At 41.2% G+C, this 21,344-nt stretch overlaps 1 protein-coding gene across 1 annotated transcript in view; it reads right to left on the bottom strand.

Annotated features, from left to right (window-relative positions):
• LOC124722080 (glutamate [NMDA] receptor subunit 1) overlaps window positions 1-21,344 on the bottom strand; it is a 350,427-nt gene that overhangs the window by 291,827 nt on the left and 37,256 nt on the right. Inside the window, exons 4-5 of the mRNA XM_047247275.1 lie at window positions 14,721-14,915; window positions 8,996-9,096 (exon numbers count right to left, since the gene is read on the bottom strand). Coding sequence (XP_047103231.1) covers window positions 8,996-9,096; window positions 14,721-14,915 — 296 coding nt within the window. The remainder of the gene's footprint in view (window positions 1-8,995; window positions 9,097-14,720; window positions 14,916-21,344) is intronic.

Raw genomic sequence — 21,344 nt, 5'->3', positions numbered from 1 at the left:
CAGAGCAATCATTCTAAAATTGAAAAAGAGGATCTCGCTATTGTGTCTGGTGTGACCAAATTCAATCATTATTTGTAAGGCCGCAAGTTCTTTTGAGTGACAGATCACAAGTCTTTGCGCCGGCCGCTGTGCACGAGCGGTTCTAGACGCTTCAGTCTGGAACCGCGCTGCTGCTACGGTTACAGGTTCCAATCCTGCCTCGGGCATGGATGTGTGTGATGTCCTTAGGTTAGTTAGGTTTAAGTAGGTCTAAGTCTGGGGGACTGATGACCTCAGATGTTAAGTCCCGTAGTGCTTAGAGCCATTTGAACCATTTTGAACAAGTCTTTGCAGTCCTTGTTTTATTCGTCAAAGCCGGTTCCTACACGCGCTGCTCAAAAATTGCAACTTTGGGCTTTGTTGCTTTCGCAGTATCAGTATGAAATTGTGCATAGAACTACGGCAAAGCATGGCAAAGCAGACGACCTATCTCACCTTCCGATTGGCCCAGACTCTGATTTTGATGCATCTGCCGCAGCTTGTTGCCAAATCGATGACTCCGAATTGCTTGAATCTTTTCACTTGCACTACAGAAATATTGTACAGACTATGGAAGAAGACCCAGATCTCAAGATTTTGTTTCATTACATTCGCACGTGTTGGCCTCGTTCATTGAACAGTATCTAGAAGTCAGTTGTGCGCCGACATTTTGCACGGCGGCGTAACCTTTCAGTTCAACAGGGTGTGACTGTAGTTCAAAATGACAGTGGACAATCGCGTGCACTTAGAGTTACAAAAGGATGTATTGCGATTGCTCCATCAAGGACATTGGGGAATTGTTCACACTAAACAGTTAACGCGACGGCGCAGTACTTGGCAGGGCATGGACACACATTGAATACATGACATCAAAGTGTCGCGCATGTGCGGAAAACCAATTCGCTCCACCACAGACATTCGCAACTTGCCTTAAGACTTAATCGCCATGGCAATGAGTGTACATTGACATTGCAGGACCATTTTGGAACACTCATGTGCTCATAGTGGTACACTCTTTTAGCAAGTTTCCATTTCCAATGCCTATGAACTCGACCGTGTACCGTAGTACCATACAAGTGTTGTCCTCAACCTTTTGCACTGGAGATAGCTAGAAGTACTTGTGTCGGACAACAGACCACAGTTCACTTCACGTGATTTGAACTGTTTTGTGAACGAAAAGAAATTCGTCAGCTAACAAGTGCTCCGTTTCACCCCCAGTCCAACGTAGAGGCAGAACACCTCGTAATCACTTTTAAACAACAGATGGCCAAACTTCGCACCACCCACACATGGGAACGGGCGCTGTAACTCTTTCTCGCCTCTTATTGCTCCCACCCATGAGACGGGCCATCACTGGCGGAACTTCTGAATGGCGTCTGCCATCGGATGCTACTACATTTGCTACAACCACCGCAGCATCTGGCGCCGCCAATGGTCCGCAAGTATCACTTTGCGTCACACAATCTTGTTCTTTTCAGGGTTTATGGCAACCGTGGGCGCTCGGAAAGAGGCATGACCCAGGAAAACATTAGCTTTTTTGTGTACCTGACTGCAGGCCCCAATGGTTTGCAGCACAGCCACCAGAACAAAATTTGCGCGTGTCATTTGCCCCATGATTTTACTGCTTTTCTTCCCCCAGATTCACGGCCTTGCGGGACCATGCGGCCTTCCCAGACAGCCTCTGGTGCCACCAGGGCACCCCAGGAGGAGCGGATGGACGATGCTCCTTCGTTACCGCCGTCCCCGCTCGCTGACCCGATGGACGTGGACCTGTCGGCGACGTCGACATCGCCTTAGGACACGCCCTCAGGCCTGGACATGTGCCCTGGCAGCAATTTTCCCAAGGATGTTCCTGTTGCCTCACAAGCCCGATGATGGGGTGCATTTGGGAGTATGCCATCCTCCAGTCACGGCTCCCAGCCCATCTCTACGTACAGCGTCCAGCCTCCCTCCTCCCTCCCTGTTATCATTTGCATCTCCCCTACCCGACAACGGTGCAGCATTTTGGGGAGGGGGGAGGGGGGAGGGAGGGAGGGAGGGAGGGAGGGAGGGAGGGAAGGAGGGGGAAGAGGCATGTGTTGGCGTAAGCTGCCGCCAACACACCAGCCGGCAGAGATGTAGTGCGAAGATCGATAGTAGGAGCTGGATCAAGCACACCTATCACGAGAGAGGTCAGAGACAGACTCGCAAGCAACACACCACCAATGCCCTCTTGACAGCAAGTATTTAGGCTGCCGCTGCTGAGCGGAGGGCTTCAGTCACTCAGTCACTAACTCTTATTCCAGTCACTGGCTACAAACAAAATCTATTTTTTACGCCATCAGTGAATCCCTATTCGAATCGTATATGCTCACACTAGATTTTTGTTTCGTATCAGAACTTCGATGTGTGGAGTGCTATGTTTTCCACAAAACTCACGTGTGTACTGGGACCGCCAGACTGCAGTGGAGTACTCAATCGGAGATTTTCCCTTATGACTTTTGGTTCAAACACAAGAAGATCATGAAATTTTAGTTTCCATTTACTCCCTGTCTGGGATATGTAGAATATCACTGCTTGAATTAGTGCCATGTTTATATGGACTTTGAGTTTCCACAAAAGATTTTGTGGCTGAACAAGTTGACTGACAAGGAACTCTATCAGTGCCAGGTTGCAAAAGGCCAATAATATTTATGACACTCAATGTCTCACTCAGGGTTTACCACAGAACCACAGTATTGGCAATAGCAACAATAAACAAAGCAAACACTGCATTATATCTACAACAACAGTTGCTGAAAGTGACATTTCGTCGAAAAGGAACCCAAAGAATTTCACAGAGTGACAAAAAAGTGGCAGATGAAACAGCATTTCTGCAAGATGTGTCATTGGAATGTGTGGTGTCGTGTATGCCAAACTATGCGGAAGTTGTACATGATGAATACAATGATGACAATACGTTTTTGCCAAGTGAAGATGATACTGAAACAGTTCATCATCCTTGTCACATAGGACGCCACAAATCTCCCCTCCAGTGAAACGTAGTAAAGAATAATCCTTGTCCAAGGAGCGGGTAGTAAATAAATTGCATACATGGAATATCATCCACAGCATAGTAAAAATACAATTGTAAACATATTTCGAATAAGCTAGGAGCAGTATGACCGTGTATTGCATAAGAAAAAATACGGAAATTCAAGGGAGGACAAGGCACACTTGTTACAGAAACTGGTGTTTCGAGTTTCAAGGATGCTCGATGCAATATGCAGGATTTGCATGATAGTGACCTACTATGCTGCACATTGTGCACGACATGGATTACAGTGATTTCAAGGAGAGCAGAGGAGAGCTGCATAACTTCGAACGGTATTACGGAATTTCAACACATAAAATAACGAAATTTCAAACAATGCTTCAACTTGACAGTGCACAGTTAACTGCGGAATGGGCCTAAAAATTTGTAGCAGGGGTAAACAAACGCCACCGTATACAATTATACCGACTGCGAATCTACATTTTAAATTGACTAGAAAGTTATTTATTGTGCTACGAGAAGTTGGAGATGCTCTGCCACCTATAATTTTTTCTCGTGTGTGTGGTCTTTTTAGGGCAGTAGGGAATGTTTAGGTCACAGCAAGCAAGAGTGGGAAAATGAGCCTAGGAGAAAATGGTTCAAATGGCTCTGAGCACTATGGGACTTAACATCTATGGTCATCAGTCCCATAGAACTTAGAACTACTTAAACATAACTAACTTACGGACATCACACAACACCCAGCCATCACGAGGCAGAGAAAATCCCTGACCCTGCCGGGAATCGAACCCAGGAACGCGGGCGTGGGAAGCGAGAACGCTACCGCACGACCACGAGCTGCGGGCTAGGGCCTAGGAGAACTGTAACTGGTATCAGCACTGATTTTGGCCAATAGCTGGTCAAAACAAATTGCTTTCGCTTGATTTCTGGTCTGCATATAAAAATCACACTTCTTTAGAGCAATCTATTCCCCCCTGAAAAGTGTGTCACATTGTAATTCATACCACCCGGAACCGCTAGACGAATTCAGCCTGTGGATATTTATTTTTTCTGTATCTATAAAACAAATTCTCGCACTATCTGCAGCTATGCCTAAAGGGTAGCCAGTTTCACGATAAGCTCCACGACAGACTGTTTCGCATTCAGTTACATGCCATCAAATTCCATCAGTTCTCATCACCCTGTTACACCAATATGATTCTATATGCATTCTGTAAGAGTGGATACCTAACTGAAAGTCCTGTACGGTTTGTAACTACTAAGGATTTCGCCTTCGATCTTGATGGTGCAAGTCTTTCTGACCACTATGGCGCGCCATTTTTCATTCTGTGTTCATGGTGCAAGTTAGTGGTTTGCTTTGAACATTTCTTGAATGTCGACGTTGTCCATTTTGTGAAGTATAATACATACATGCCATAGAAGGTTGATCTCTGCACTTCCAGTACCCTAATTTTTTGTGGCCCTTCAGATGCACGTGGTGAGTCATTAGCAGCTAATACGAGGCGTGTTTTTTTTTTTTTTAAGTAAGGTCCGTTTGAACATAAGTACACAACGAAAGGTTATTTCAAAAAAGTAAATTTATTTTCAGACAATGCATACTTCACTATTTTTCGATATAGTTGCCAAGTTTGTTCAAACACATATACTTCTCAACCAATTTTAAAATACCCTCTACATAAAAACTTGCCACCTGTTCCGATAACCAAGCGTTCACTGCCGTTTTCACGTCGTAGTCATCATTGTAACGGTTGCCACTGAGGTGTTGTTTGAGGTGGAGAAACAGATGGTAATCGCTTGGCGCAAGATCAGGACCATAGAGTGCGTGGTCTAAAACTTCCCAGCCAAAACTGCCAAAACACCTGCAGTGTGAGGTCTTGGATTGTCATGGAGCAGGAAAATTCCCTTTGACAGCATGCTGCATCTCTTGTTTTGAATTGCTCTGCGTAACTTTCTCAGGGTTTGGCAGTATGCTTCTGCATTGATAGTGGTTCCTACACTGCATGAAGTTGACCAACCAAACACCATGCATATCCCAAAACATTGACGCCATGATTTTGCCCTGGGACAGAATCAGTTTGGCCTTCACCATTACAGGCGAGTGTGTGTGTCTCCATGCCATGCTCTGTTGCTCGATTTGGGCGTGATATGCGAAACCCATGTTTCGTCTCCAGTTACAATCTGACTCAAGAAGCCATCACCTTCTCCATGATAACGAGTCAAGAAATTCATCACACACTCAAATATCTTTTGTTTTTGTGGTCCTGTGTTAGGAGTTTCGAGACCCAATGGGAGCACAGTTTCCTAAACCTTAGGTGTTCAGAAACAATGTTATAAAGCACTGATCTCGACATGTCAGGAAATTCGTTTGAGAGACCTGTTATTGTGTAGTGCCAGTTCTCACGAATTCTCACTTCAATTGGAGCCAACAAATCATCTGTAATCAAAGAATGGCGACCGGAGCGGTCCTCATCATGGACGTTGTCACGGCCATCTTTGAATTCTCGCACCCACTTACGCACTTTGTTTTCACTCATAACAGTATCACTGTACACTTCGCAAATCTGTCGATGAATTTCTGCAACAGACGGGTTCCTTGCTGACAAAAACCGTATCACTGAGCGAACCTCATATGCGACGGGTGAGTTGATAGTCTTAAACATTTTGAAAGCACAGAACAGAACAGTACAGGTTATCCACAGAGCTGAAACTGGGCACAGTTTTTCTCGAGGCATGCCGGTACACGACGCGCGCGCTCGTTGCGGTATGCGCGCGAACTACTAGTGTCTACAACAAAACGGACCTTACTTAAAAAACACGCCTCGTATTTTTCCAGTCATAGCTGTTAGTTAACACAACACTTTCAAGTGAGCCTTACTAAAGCTTGAACTTGCGACCCCACACTCAAGGGATTCCTTGTGAGGCAAATCGGATCGAATCACAGCTTGCATCGTCTCTTTGATATATGTCTGGTTCAAATGGTTCAAATGGCTCTGAGCACTATGGGACTCAACATCTTAGGTCATAACTCCCCTATAACTTAGAACTACTTAAACCTAACTAACCTAAGGACATCACACACACCCATGCCCGAGGCAGGATTCGAACCTGCGACCGTAGCAGTCCCGCGGTTCCGGACTGCAGCGCCAGAACCGCACGGCCACCGCGGCCGGCTATATGTCTGGCACGTTACGTCTTATGTGAATATTTCTTTCAGCTACGTAAATTCTCTGACCCACTTAGAATTCCCTTCCACTTCCAGTGGCTTAAGTTGGCTTTTTGCACAGGCTTGATCCCAACTAATAGCTAGATATTCTGTCCTAGATTAATTTCCTGTTCCTGTATTTTTTCAGTGGTCGTCAAGTAGCAGTAGGACTAGGAAATATTCTTTTTTGTTGGTGTTATTAAGGATTTCGACGTTTTATCGAACTACTTTCTCCACGTTGTCTCAAGCTCTGAGTTTTGCTGGCCCATATAGCTGACTTCTGAATCTGTACTTCATGCCACCAAATTATTTGATTTATATCCTACCGTGACGTGGTCTATTTGGTTGACTATTGTAACACTTATGGTGCTTGGAGCCATAGTTGTTCCCACATATCACGTCTCAGTCATACATTAGTTGAATCAAGACGTCATAACGTAGAGTGAGCTAGGAACGCCAGACGCTACTACACAGTTACACCTATAGTGGGAGATTTCACAAACTGAATCTACTTGTGTTCTGATAGTGGCTATAGTGGCTACTACACAGTTACACCTATAGTGGGAGATTTCACAAACTGAATCTACTTGTGTTGTGATAGTTATGTGATTGAAAATCTGGCTTGCGTGTAATTCCAGCAGAGGTCTCATGATGACAAAATCCTGGTGCTAAATTTAAGATTTCCTAGTGTAAATGAATGACTATTTGATGAATAATTCCGGCCTTAAAGGTATTTTGAACTAATGAATACGTATTATCGCCATATCTTAGTTATTTTGGAGTGGCTGATCGATCATTCCAGCTTTATGAGGGTCACTTATCTTTTGATGTTATGAGATAGAGTGAGGAAGGATCAACAGATGTTTCTACACAGCTACAACGGTAGCGGGAAACTATGCCAACTGAAGCGCCTTGTGTTCTGATTAGCTGTTGTAATAAAAGGTTACTGAATTACCCTCTGGTCTGCGCGCCAAAACTCATAATTGTGTTTTTTGTCAACTGTCAGAAAACATTTGAGTAGCTAGAAAGAACCGAATTACTTCACGTGTAATCAGCTTCGCAGCGAATGACTGTCTAGCAAAGTGATTCGCTTCAAACAGTTCAGTCGTTAGTGGAGGGGCCAAACAGGTAGCTTGGCTGGATTGCAGTTCGCCTCTTATATCGAAACTAAGCAGGTAGTTCAGAGTGTAATTTGGTCTGTGAAATGTTAACAATAGTTGCTACTCAGTTTGAAAATGATAAACAATTGTATTTTGAATGATAAGAATGATTAGTAACTTTACCTGTGAACTGTTGGCGTGTGCATTACTATGCCTCATCGTTGTACAGTTTGTAATTTTATCTGAAGAAGTCTGCATAGTAAAACAACTGCTGGCATGTGTATAAACTTTGGAATTTATTATTTCAGTAAGAGGAAGCCTTAGCCTGTTTCTTGTTAGCTCCATTAAAACCTCACAGAAAAAACAGCGAGCTCAAGATCTACGTATTACATGTGTGCTGGGATAACATCGCTTGAAGACGCCAGGTTGGTAGACAGTTTAGAAATTCTGTGCTTTGCTCAACGCGGCAAAAGACAACTAGGCCCATTATATGTGCTGCTACTCCAGTACAGTTACGTGGCATCCGTGGTGGTACAGAAACGGGAATTGCAATCACTCACGCACTGATGAGTGACTGACTCACATTATTTTCAATTGCGACTGATATACGACGGTAATCCCAGAAGTAAGGTCTCCTATTTTTTTATAAGTACATAGACCTGTTTATTTCTACAATGGTTTACATCAGTTTACAGCTTGAACATTTAGCTATTTTTCGACATAATCACCATTTCTGTCGATGCATTTTTGTAGACGCTGTGGCAGTTTTTGTGTGCCCATGTCATACCAGCTCGCCGCCATACTGTTCATAAAGTTATGAACCTCTTCTTTCACCTCGTCGTCGGGGCTGTATCGCTTTCCGGCCAAATGTTCTTTTAACCTAGGGAATAGGTGATAGTCACTGGGCGCCAAGTCAGGGCTGTAGGGTGGGTGGCTGATTATGTTCCACTGAAACTATTGCAGGAGAGCAACGGTTTGCTGAGCGATGTGTGGGCGAGCGTTGTCATGGAGAATGTGTGCGCCCTTGCTCAACATTCGTCTTCTCCGGTTCTGAATTGGCCGTATGAGTTTTTTTAAGAGTCTCACAGTACCTGTCAGCGTTAATTGTGGTCCCAGCGATTCAGCTCCGACGACGAAGTGAAAGAAGATGTTCATAACTTTCTGAACAGCATGGCGGCGAGCTGGTATGACACAGGCATACAAAAACTGCTACAGTGTCTACAAAAATGCATCGACGGAAATGGTGATTATGTCGAAAAATTGCTAAATGTTCAAGCTGTAAACTCATGTAAACCATTGTAGAAATAAACAGGTCTATGTACTTACAAAAACAATAGGCGACCTTATTTTTGGGATTACCCTCGTATTTTGCGGGGATGCCGTACAGTCTTATCAAATTTTCCTCTGAATAAAATTATTACGAATCTCATCAAAATAAGGGTAATTTGTTGATCAGCTATTGACTAATTGGCACAACATTAATGCAGCATACTTCTCCAGTCACATTCTGTAGTTCAGATCCAAGTAACGCTAGAAATGTTTGTCTCTGAAATGTCTTGAAGGATTATGAAGTCTTAATATTTTTCCATATATTACGGTAACTAGGACATAAAATACGAATAGGTACTGCAGTAATGAGTAGAATTACCATGAAACCCTTACCTTGCATACATAAGGAAGACTCGTGACTGTGCGCCTTTAATTTCTGTCAAATAATCCGTATAGCTGTCAAGTCCCGGTTCAATCTCTATTGCAAACTCGACCTGTCAAAAAACGTTAATTTATAAATCTACTTATTTATTTACGTATTTATTCATCCAGGCATCATCTCACAATTATATTATATTTATCGTAATAATAAAATGAAAATATACAGCTCAAAATATACACACGAAAAATATATAAAGTTACTTTTTACGGGGATAGGATAGGTAATTGGCCGTGGTCTTGAGTAAAATGCTGAATACCACGAAATATTGTCACAAGTGTACTATACTGCTGTTCCTTTTATGTAACGGCTTATAACTTACTCTCTGTAAAGAAATTCGACGTTCCGCAACTCGTGATTCATCGAATCAGAAGACTTTCGTTAAGTAATATTAATTACACTGAAGAGCCAAAGAAACTGATACATCTGCCTAATATCGTGTAGGGTACGCGCGAGCACGCAGAAGTGCCACAACACGACGTGCAATGGACTCGGCTAATGTCTGAAGTAGTGCTGGAGGGAACTGACTTAATGCATCCTGTAGGGCTGTCCATAAATCCGTAAGAGTACGAGGGGGTGGAGATCTCTTCCGAACAACACGTTGCAAGGCATCCCAGATATGCTCAATAATGTTCATGTCTCGGGACTTTGGTGGCCAGCGCAAGTGTTGAAACTCAGAAGAGTGTTCCTGAAACCACTCTGTAGCAATTCTGGACGTGTGGATGTCGCATTGTCCTGCTGCAATTACCCAAGTCCGTTGGAACGCACAATGGACATGAATGGATGCAGATGATCAGACAGGATGCTTACGTACGTGTCACCTGTCCGAGTCGTATCTCGACGTACAAGGGGTCCCATATCACTCTAACTGCACGTGCCTCACACCATTACAGAGCTTCCACCAGCTTAACAGTCTTCTGCTGAAATGCAGGGTTCATGGTTTACGAGGTTGTCTCCATACCCGTACACGCCGATCCGCTCGATACAATTTGAAACGAGACTCGTCTGACCAGGCAACATATTTCCAGTCATCAACAGTCCTATGTCGGTGATGACGGGCCCAGGCGAAGCGTAAAGCTTTGTGTCGTGCAGTCATCAAGGGTAAACGATTGGACCTTCTTCTCCGAAAGCCCATATCGATGACGTTTCGTTGAATGGTTCGGATGCTGACACTTGTTGACGGCCCAGCATTGAAATCTGCAACAATTTGTAGAAGCATTGCACTTCTGTCACGTTGAACGATCCTCTTCAATCGTCGTTAGTCCAGCTACAGGATCTTTTTCCTGCCATATGTAGGGTAAGATGACAATGCATTGTTATGCAAGCATAACTCTATTTCTACCTTTCCCTCCCTTTACTATTGTTTAATAATGGATCTTGCCCTACCTATGTCTGATTAGGAATGCATATTCTCTTTAGCACTGTTTATTATCCGTAAGCGTGACGGCTTGTCGCCTGTATTTATATATATACTCCCATTTCATTTAATGCTTGACATTGGTCTGTAATAAAAACGATCACTTAAATAAAATTTCATTTGTACTTATTGATACCACATGAATTGTTAATTTCCAGAATGATTGCATTTAATGAAAACGGCCAAAAAGTAATTAATTTTATTGAATTCAACCATTATGCAATATGTTTATAATATATTTGTTTACATAATAACTCATAGATTACTGATATCACATTGGTTGTTGTATGCATGGTATATTTTATAGGGCCTGAAGATGACGTTGTTACAACGTTGAAACTAGTTGCCAAAATAAAATCGACACCTTAAATACAGCTAGAGGAATTTCTTCATTTTTAATATTAAAATATAGAGTTGTGGTATCTCATGACAATATGGCATGTATTATTTGACTTGGTAATTACCGGAGCCGCACGGAAGCAGCACCTGCAAAATCTGTGGGCGATGTTTGGAGGTGGGGGATGGGGAGAGTAGGAAACGCTCGATACTCTGAGATTGCAACGGGAGAACGCACTTACTTGTATCCGCACTGAAGGTGGTGGATTCGTTGCCAGTCGAGGCGAATCAGTTATATGAATGTGTGGTTTCTGTTCTTTCGGACATGTCTGAAGGAACAGCCACCGCGTATTGGTATAATTGATTCGCCTCGATGGGCAGTGAATCAACCACGTTCACTGTGGATGCACAACTACGTTCGACCTCCTGTGGGCATCTCAAAGTAGCGAGCATTGAAGACATGGAGGGGGACTGCGGACAGGTGGAGCTACGTGGGGATGTGGGTCGGCTGCGAGGTATGCCGAGGTAGGTCGCTCAGCTGCAATAAGCACTGTGTCCTAGTGGCGCAGTGGTTAAAGTATCTGCCTAGTAGGCTGGAGATGCCTGGTTCGAATCCCAGTCCGGCACGCAATTTCACTCGTCGCCATTGATTTGGCACAAAATCTCGATGCAACTGACATCAGTAGTTTCTTTCTTTCCCCTCCACCTTCAGTTTACATAATATGTAACACGGCTGAGGATTCCGCGTGGTGTCTATTCTTTCGGGCATGTACAAGAACAGACACCACGCATTCATGTAAATAACTTATCAACTCCTAAAAAACTCAAAGAACTACTGTATTCATTCCTAGATAAAGTTAATTATTATGCAAAATTCATTCATAATGTCAACAATTTCCTACTGGTCGGAGGCATGCTAGAAAGCTTTCTTGCAACTTAAAAACTGCGTTAGATCGCATTGTACGGCATAGCCTGGGCAAACGCTTTACCCTAGGCACTGATGCCTGATATTCCGGCATTGGTACACTGCTGTCCCATAAATACATCATGGCACAGAACAGCCTACTGAGGTTGCATCTAAAACTTTATATGTGGCACAGTCAAATTATTCACAAAGACAGAAAGACTAAGTTATGTGTGCACCATTCAATCTTTCGACCAACTTTGTTGTATGGGAACGAAAGCTGGGTGGATTCAGGTTACCTTATCAATAAGGTTGAGGTTACAGATATGAAAGTAGCTAGGATGATTGCAGGTACTAGTAGATGGGAACAATGGCAGGAGGGTGTGCACAATGAGGAAATCAAAGAAAAACTGGGAATGAACTCTATAGATGTAGCAGTCAGGGCGAACAGGCTTAGATGGTGGGGTCATATTACACGCATGGGAGAAGCAAGGTTACCCAAGAGACTCATGGGTTCAGCAGTAGAGGGTGGGAGGAGTCGGGGTGGACCAAGGAGAAGGTACCTGAATTCGGTTAGGAATGATTTTGAAGTAATAGGCTTAACATCAGAAGAGGCACGAATGTTAGCACTGAATAGGCGATCATGGAGGAATTTTATAAGGGGGATTATGCTCCAGACTGAACGCTGAAAGGCATAATCAGTCTTAAATGATGATGATGATGATGATGATGATGATGATAGAAAGAGTCGTTAGGTGTCATACACCGCGTCAAACTCTGTGGTACCAAGTTTCACCTGATGACCGACCACAAGCCTATCATTTTTCTATTCGATTCCCACTCGAAACTTCCCCCATAAAACCGCGCAACGGAAGCATCAGTGTGTATTGTTCCTCAGTAGCTGTAACTACGAGATTCATTACAGCCCCCCCCCCCCCCCCCACGTAGCAGTTAAATGCATACACACTTTCTCCCTCTGCCGTATGGTCTACAATCAGCGGCTCACCTCTGACGAATTCCCAGTTACCGTGTGCGAAGTAGAAACAGAAACAGGCTATGACCCTCGACTCTGCAGGATGTAAACGCCGATGCCAACCAGAAACGCGAAGAACAGTACGTAATCGCTTATTTACGTAAAAAGCAAGACGTGAGCCGTTTTATAATCTAAAAATAACAAAGCTGTATCATTCTAGATCCCGCTGATGATGCCTCAAAGTGAAAAGGGCGAAACGCGTCTGGGAGAAATACAATAAACTGCAGCAAGATTTGGCTGTTTTTATTTACAAAAGAAATACTAAAATAGGTTTTTGCCTCTAGTTTGTAATGCTTACGAGTGCCCCTGATCCTGATACCTTTATGTTTGGGTTTGTTTATCTTGTATGCATAATCTGGGCATGCACTTGAAACTTTGGCTATTTTTCTCTGTGTGACAGAGTTTAAATGACATATTTTAGCTAGCTATCTTTCATGTCATCAGTTTACCTATTTTTTTCTGTTTTATATAGTGATACCTTACTGTACTTTTGGCTTCATGTGATCGCAATGTTTTGCATATATACATCTTAATTCACTAGTTTTACTTAGTTTTTGTATTTCGTAAATATGCCTTATGCCTGTCATGGGCGCCACTTGGGCAGCTCTTGGCACACTATACGCGGTGTTTGTATCTTCATCTGTCACAGTAATATTTGTGTGCGCGCCAAATGCACATTGTGCTGTGTGCGGCTCATATCGCGTTTATTTTATAAGCGTGCTGCTATAGCGGAGTCAAGGTAACATGCGATAGTCGTTGAAATTTTTCCGCTTTCTTCTTGTACCTTCTTAATGATATACTGGCGGTTGTCTTTTCTTTTAACTATGTTCACTTTACATTTTATGTGGTTTATTTTGCGTCAGTTTTCCATTTTATATGGCTTTATGACAGATAGGTTACTCAGCCAGCTATTTTTACGCAATTCTCTATTACTTTCAGTTCATTTTTCCGGAGTAGTAGTAGAAGATAGGACCATGTGCCTTCCTCTGTTTGTTTCTAATTGATTGGTGGCATATTTTTATAAACAATATGATGATGCCCCAAAAGGATGAAACGCGTTATTGATATTAAATAACTTCGCAGCCAAATCTGTTTTTCTGAAATAATTCGAAACCAGTTACTGTAGCAGCCTACACAATGGAACGGAAAAATTTTCATCAATAATTTTAACGACAACTTATGTATTATCTGAAACAGGAGTGTTGCTATGTGGGATACAACAGAGATGTCGGAACCAGAGATTGCGGTATCACTGCCATCATCATACGTCACAAGGTTGGAGCAGCACATTTTCTTACCTCTTTCATCATTCAAAACAAACAGCAGAAAAGTAACAAAAATAAACTGAGTTACGTGTGCATTCAGAGAGTAACAGGCATTAATATTGTGAACCAATACACAGATTAAAGACTACACTCCCTTATTTAATGAAACAAATCATTTCAGAAGCATTCTCGCAGGCGGAAGTATTTCAACTGTTCTTACATTTACTTAGTGATTCGCTTGCCTATGCGTCTAAAATGTGTTAAACCGTACTCTGTGAAACCATACTCTCGTGACTACAAGAATTCTAAACAGTTTCCTTATTGCGATTTTTCAGTTTGTTCCAAAGTATATCACGAATGAAAAGTTCTCAGGCGAGCGCCAAACACGAACATTATTTCGGCAACGAATTGAGATGGTGCCGCCAGGCTCACGGTGGGCTCTCCATCAGGCCATCAGCGTGCCTAATGATAATTCGCTCTATTGTCGAAATATTGTGCGCGTTTGCCACGACGACTCGGCTGCTCGCTCCGGTGCTTTTCATTCGTTATCTCTGTTGAATACAATTTTAATGATTCTTCGATTAATAAACGCACAAGTATTTCTGCCGAGAGTACGTGAAGAGAATTCGAATATTATAGCTATACCTTTTCTGGTTACATAGTATGTCTGAGTTCGCCATCATATTCATATTTTGTGCGGTGTATAACAGTCGTGGCGACTCACCTGCACTTTAATTTCTACATCATCTTCGAGGCTTTGCGATGTTGTCTGGAAACGGCCAAGCAGTGCTCGCCCGTCAGTATCAGAGCTGTGTATGAAAATAACTTTTTTGTAGTTGAAATGCTTCAGCAGTTCCACCCACACGTCGGCTTGGTGTGAATATGGAGGCACTGTACGCAGGAACGATACATGAATATTCTGTAAGGAAAAAAAGGAAAACATTAAACCTTTATGGTACGTACCTCACACACACAAACACATTTCTGAACTAACACATCGAAATAAATATGGAAAGATAATAATACCTATACCTTGTTTGCACTCACGCTCAGTACGGCTTGTCTGAGAGATTATGTGCCGTGGTCAAACACTGTACTGCAATTATTTGTAAAGAACGGAAACGAAAGAATAAATGCTCGATAGTTCTCCACATTAAGCACGTAAGATATTAGAGCATCTCATGGTATTGAATGAGATTAAAAATACGCCAAATCTTATATCTACCTAGGTAGCTGTGGACATTTTCATTTTATAGAACATGAAGTCATAAAGATAGTATTCAAAATGAAAAAAAAAACAAGTCTGTTCACCAGGACAATCCGTTATGCATATTTTTTGGTGAAATATTTTTAGTTAACTGTAGTATACATTTTATACGTATCTGCATTTGCAATCTCAGTACCAGTTTCAGCGTTTTTTAGAGTAGCGGCTCATGCATATTTGAAGTAGGCATGAGTTACTGTCCACCTCCTGAGCTTACATACTGACTACGGGAAGAGCAAACTCTCGTCGTAATGAAGCATTATCAATAAAATATGCTACAGAGGGCAAGGAATAAAAGCAAACAAACAAAATCTAGGTCTAATTTATTATATATTTTATTATCAAGTAAGTCCAAAAAGCTGCTTCTTTTTTTGAGATGTTTATTTAATCACGACAGACCTGTTTCAGTACTACTGTCATCATCAGGCGATCTGAAAGTAATGGTTTTATTATATACTATTTTCTAGGACAGACAGTAGCCTACTTGTCATATATGAGATTGACAACCATACATTCATGGAATTCTTAACTTACCTATAACATCGCTGGTTCGTCACTTAAGCGTTTTTCTTACATCTTTTAAAGTTATTTTAGGACGTAGCTTTCATAGGCTATGTTTGTTGGAAGTTATAGCCTGAATTTTATTTGTTGTGTGTGTTTTTTGTTTGACATTCAACCTACGATTTTATAAGTTTACATCAGAGCAGTTACTTATCGATTTCACTTAGTTACCGTGTTGTTTATTTTTATCTGTGAATGTGTGATTGGTTTGGCTTAGCTCATGTCTTTGGTATTTACCCGTTTTCATGATCGATGATTTGAATAAAGTTTTCTATATAGTGTTTATGTTTTAGATCTAATTGCTCGTTGAGTATTTGCTGTGGATATTTGTGTGCATGTGTGTAGATTTCGACCTCTTCCAGAATATCGAGTAAGCGACCTTTAGGTGTTGTATGCAAAATTTGGATTTCTTTTTCTACATTGCCTGTGGTATGTTGTTCTATTTGTAGGTGTTGAAAGAAGGTTCATGGGTTGCGTTCAGTGTTTCTAGTGTGTTCTCTGTATCTGATATTAAAGTTCCGGCCTGTCTGACCTATATAGAACTTATCACAATCTTTACAATGAATTTTGTATATACCTGGATTCGAGTGTATTGGCAATTTAACTTTTCCCGATCTTATTTTTAATTTTCCTTTAGTGTGGTATACGAGGCGTACGTTTGTTTTCTTTAACATTGTGTTCAGTGTGCGATATGTTGCCTACATATGTTGTCGGTATATATGTGAATTTATTTGGTTTGTGTTTCTCGCTGAAGTGTTATTTCATTATGTATTTTTGATTTTAATGGTGTGGTGTTTTTGTCATATATCTGTTGAACCAATTTTGCGTTATAACCATTCTGTAGTGCCACATATTTTTAAATTTTTATTCGTTTATGTATTGCTTCTTGTTCTAGTGGGAGGTTTATTATCCTGTTGATCATGGCATGAAATTAGGCGTATTTATGTGCTTTTGGGTGGCATGTACAATGTTATTTGTGGTGGTAGGTTTACTGTATATATCTAATTTGGGTGTATTTTCAACATTTTTTTCTTTGGTAAGGTCTAGAAAGTTTATCGCTTTGTTGTTTTCTAGTTCCATTGTAAATTTCATTTTTGGATGTAGTGCATTTAGTGCATTGTGTATTAGCTGGATGTCTGTGGTATTTCTATCAAGTAGAATTACGGTGTCATCAACATATCTATAGTAATATACAAGTTTTTTAAATGATGGGTTTGTGGTGTTGAAAAGTTTTTCTTCTAATGAATTTAAGAATATATCTGATATAGTTCCTGCAATGCTGCATCCCATGGCAACTCCCTCAGTTTGTGTGCAGAATTTTTCATTAAACTAGAAGTAATTTTGTTGTACCAATTTGAATAATTCTATAATTTCTTTAGTGCCCATTACTGAAATTTTCCTATATTGTAGTAAATTATTTTCTGTTATGGTTATTCTTTGATATTACAAAACTCTGCACTAACATCCCAGTCAACGAAACAATTTAAAAGACGTAAGAAACACGCTTAAGTGACGAACCAGCGACGTTATAGGTAAGTTAAGAATTCCATAAATGTATGGTTGTCGATCTCATATATGACAAGTAGGCTACTGTCTGTCCTAGAAAATAGTATATAATAAAACCATGACTTTCAGATCGCCTGATGATGGCAGTAGTGCAGAAACATGTCTGTCGTGATTAAATGAACATCTCAAAAAAAGAAGCAGCTTTTTGGACTTAATTCATAATGTCTTTACACGACGTATATCGAGCTGCAGGCCCATTGTAAACAAAATTATTATAAAAATGTTATATTTCTTTCTTTGTTCATCCTACAATTAAACATATTATTCACCTTCAGCACTTTTTACGATATCATCTATCGCAAACAAAAGCTAGTTCAAATTTGAGTAACTATATAAAAACATTTCCAGCAGGTAACCAAGTTTTAATATCTATGTCTGCCCTAATAAAATGAAACTGACACTGAACTGCGTTTTGTATACAACTGGTATACGATATGAATAATATTTCCTTAATGTAACTATCAACCAGTTTCGTTGTACTGAGTCAGAATCGGTTCATTGTAATACATGACATCAACTTGCCAGGTATAGATTGGGAGTGTTATGCCGTCAAAACTGGTGCCAGAGACAGGGAATCGTGTGGCGTTGTTCTGGATCTCTTGTCCGAAAATTACCCTGAGCAGATATTTAGAGAACCAACTCGAGAGGGTCTTAGACCTCCTGGCAACAAACAGACCTGGACTTATCAAATCTGTTAACGTCGAGGAAGGCATCAGTGATCATAAGGCTGTGACAGCATAGATGACGACGGTTCCTACAAGGAATGTTAAGAAAGGTAGGAAGATATATTTGCTCAGCAAGGGTGACAGGGTACAAATTTCAGAATATCTCAGCAGTCAGCATCAAATATTCGGTGATGAGGACGAAGATATGGAGAACAAATGGAAAAAATTCGAAGGCACCGTTCAATATGCCCTACACAAGTATGTTCCGAGTAAGGTTTTAGGGGCTGGGAAAGATCCACCATGGTTTAATAGCCGTGTTAGAAAAGCGCTACGTAAACAAAGACCACTTCATCTCAGATTCAAGAGAAGTAAAAACATAGCTGACAAACAAAAGCTGAACGAAGCAAAAATGAGCGTAAGGAGACCAATGAGAAAAGCGTTCAATGACTTTGAAAGTAAGGCCTTGTCAATGACCTGAGTAAAAACCCTAAGAGATTTTGGTCGTATGTAAAATCAGTAAGTGGGTCAAAATCATCTACTCATTCTATCAGCGACCACACCGGCACCGAAATGGAAAATAGCTAAGAGAAGACCGAAATACTAAATTCGGTCTTCCGAAGTTGTTTAACCGCGGAAGATCTTAACACAGTCCCTCGTTTTAATAACCGTACGAACATTGAAATGGCAGATATTGAGTTAACCGATCGCGGAATTGAAAAGCATCTACAATCGCTTAGTAATGGAAAGGCTAGAGGATCAGATGAGATACCTGTAAGATTCAATAAAGATTATGCGAAGGAACATTACGGAAAGTGAACATCTCCTCCATAAAAATCACCTGCGATTGGATTCAAGACTTTCTTGCAGATAGAATTCAAAACGTCGTCCCTAAGGGACTAAATCGACAGATGTAAAGGTAATATCCGGAGTACCACAGGGAAGTGTGTTAGGACCTTTGCTGTTTACAATATATATAAATGATCTAGTAGAAAGCGTCGGATGCTCTTTAAGGCTATTGGCAGTAAGAATTTTGCAGAACGACCTGCAGAGAGTTGATGAACGGTGTATACTGGCAGTTGACCCTGAACGTCAATAAATGTAACATATTGCGCATACATAGGAAAAGAATTCCACTGCTGTACAGACAGACTACTGATGACAAACAGCTGGAGACAGCGTCTGCCGTATAACATCTACGCGTAACTATCCAGAGCGACCTTAAGTGGAATGACCATATAAAACAGATTGCGGGAAAAGCAGACACCAGACTCAGATTCATCGGAAGAATATTAAGGAAATGTAACTCATCCACGAAAGAAATGGCTTATAAGGCTCTTGTTCCCTCGATTCATGAGTATTGTTCATCTATCTGGGATCCCTATCAGGTAGGACTGATAGAGGAGATAGAGAAGATCCAACGAAGAGCGGCACGTTTCGTCACGGGATCTTTTAGCTGGCGAGAGAACGTTACGGAGTTGCTAAACAAACTCCACTGGCAAACGTTACAAGAGAGGCGTTGTGCATCACGGATAGATTTACTATTGAAATTTCTGGACAGCGCTTTTCAGGAGGAATCGGACAACATAGTAATTCCCCCCATATACAGCTCTCGTATTGAGCATGGGGAGAAAATTCGAGAAATTAGAGTCAATACAGAGGCTTACCGACAACCATTCTTCCCACGCACTATTCACGAATGGAACAGGGTTGGAGGGATCAGATAGTGGTACCGAAAGTACCCTCCGCCACATACGATTAGGTGTCTTGCGGAGTATGATATAGATGATGTAGATGTAAATCACCCACTTAAAATAAAACAGAGTATTCAGATTCTGTAAAGCAGTCTTTCTTGAGCAACGAATTATTTTCAGATTTACTTCTGAGAAGGCATCGAGATTATAGGCAGAACTTTGTATGTGTAAAATAAACTCTCTTACAATTAAACACATTACTATGACAATCATCTTTTAGAAAGTGAATATTAATTTTATCTTACAGTTCCTCTATATGATCGATACGAATGACACAGCTTGCTCTTCCAGTATATTCCAAAATTTCGCTTAGAAATAGGATTTTCCTCGGATCACAACTCAGGTTCTATTGGCGATAGAAAGGTAGACTCAAATATTTTGGATAGTCCTTGGGCTAGGGACCATTTGTATACCCAACAAAGGATCGTCTTACTGTAACTATCGAAAGTCAAAAGTTGAATATTACACACTTCCTCCTCTTAGGCAAATGGAGCACATTGGTTGGTTCTTTTTGCATTAGATGTGGTCTATAGTACGCCTTGAGGGGCTTATAGAGGCACCATTTAAATCATGGGCGGTTCTTGAGAAAACTCGGAAAAGCCTTTTCATCATTTTTTTCGCCGCCAGCAGTGGATATATATACAACTAACAGTAGCAAATTGCTCAAATTTTAACGGTATGTTCTCTAGGCATTCATCTAGAAATGCCATCCTTCCACTTTCAAATATCTTTGCCCGTTATCGAAATCACCACAAAATCATGACTTCTGGGGACTAAAACCGGGTCGCGGATCCCAAGATGGACATGCACAGCATATGGCTGAAATTTTTACTATATATTTCTAAGGTCCCCATCTCAGACAACCTCGAAAAGTTTCTTGCTCTCTTAATCCGTTTCCGAGATGCAGAGGTTCAAATTCACTCTACAGGTACACGTAAAATACTGAAGTAAAATCGGGTGTGAGGCGAAAACGTATTTTTAAAGAGATATATCACGGAGAAATATGCTTAAAGTGTCTCCGTTATCATCAGAATGAGTCTCGGAACCCCATGTTGTAGTACTGAAGTACATGCAAAAATTTTGTGCACGTAAAATCAGAGGCTGAAAATTAATTTTGGTTTATCGCAGTTTCACATAAGTAAACCATCAAAATTTTTATGTCTCATAAAGTTCTTTTCTTATGAGTGCAATGTTCTGCTGTAGCAAGGAAAAAAAGGGAACCAGCAGAAAAATGCTCCCACTGGAGCACAAAAAAACTGAATATGCTTGTGTTTAAAAGACTGATTGAAAAGTGGGGTACCAGCTGCATCAATCTATGTTCCTCAGTACCGGTACCTTTAAAAATTTTCCCAAAATTTTTGGCGTATAACATATTCAAACCTAAGATAGAAGGAAACAGTGGTAATGGGAAAGAGACGGTAAAGTAATAAATACTGGAAGATGGTAGACGATGGCTGTGGTATAGAAAGAGCGAAAGAGACAGCGAGAGGGACACAGTGGCAGTGGAAGAAAGTTGACGGTGACAGAACAATGCAAGGAAA

Source organism: Schistocerca piceifrons, chromosome X (genome assembly GCF_021461385.2).
Source record: "Schistocerca piceifrons isolate TAMUIC-IGC-003096 chromosome X, iqSchPice1.1, whole genome shotgun sequence".
Taxonomy (NCBI): Eukaryota; Metazoa; Arthropoda; class Insecta; order Orthoptera; family Acrididae; genus Schistocerca; species Schistocerca piceifrons.
Note: the sequence above shows the minus strand (reverse complement) of the source record. Positions and strands in the feature narration are given on the sequence as shown.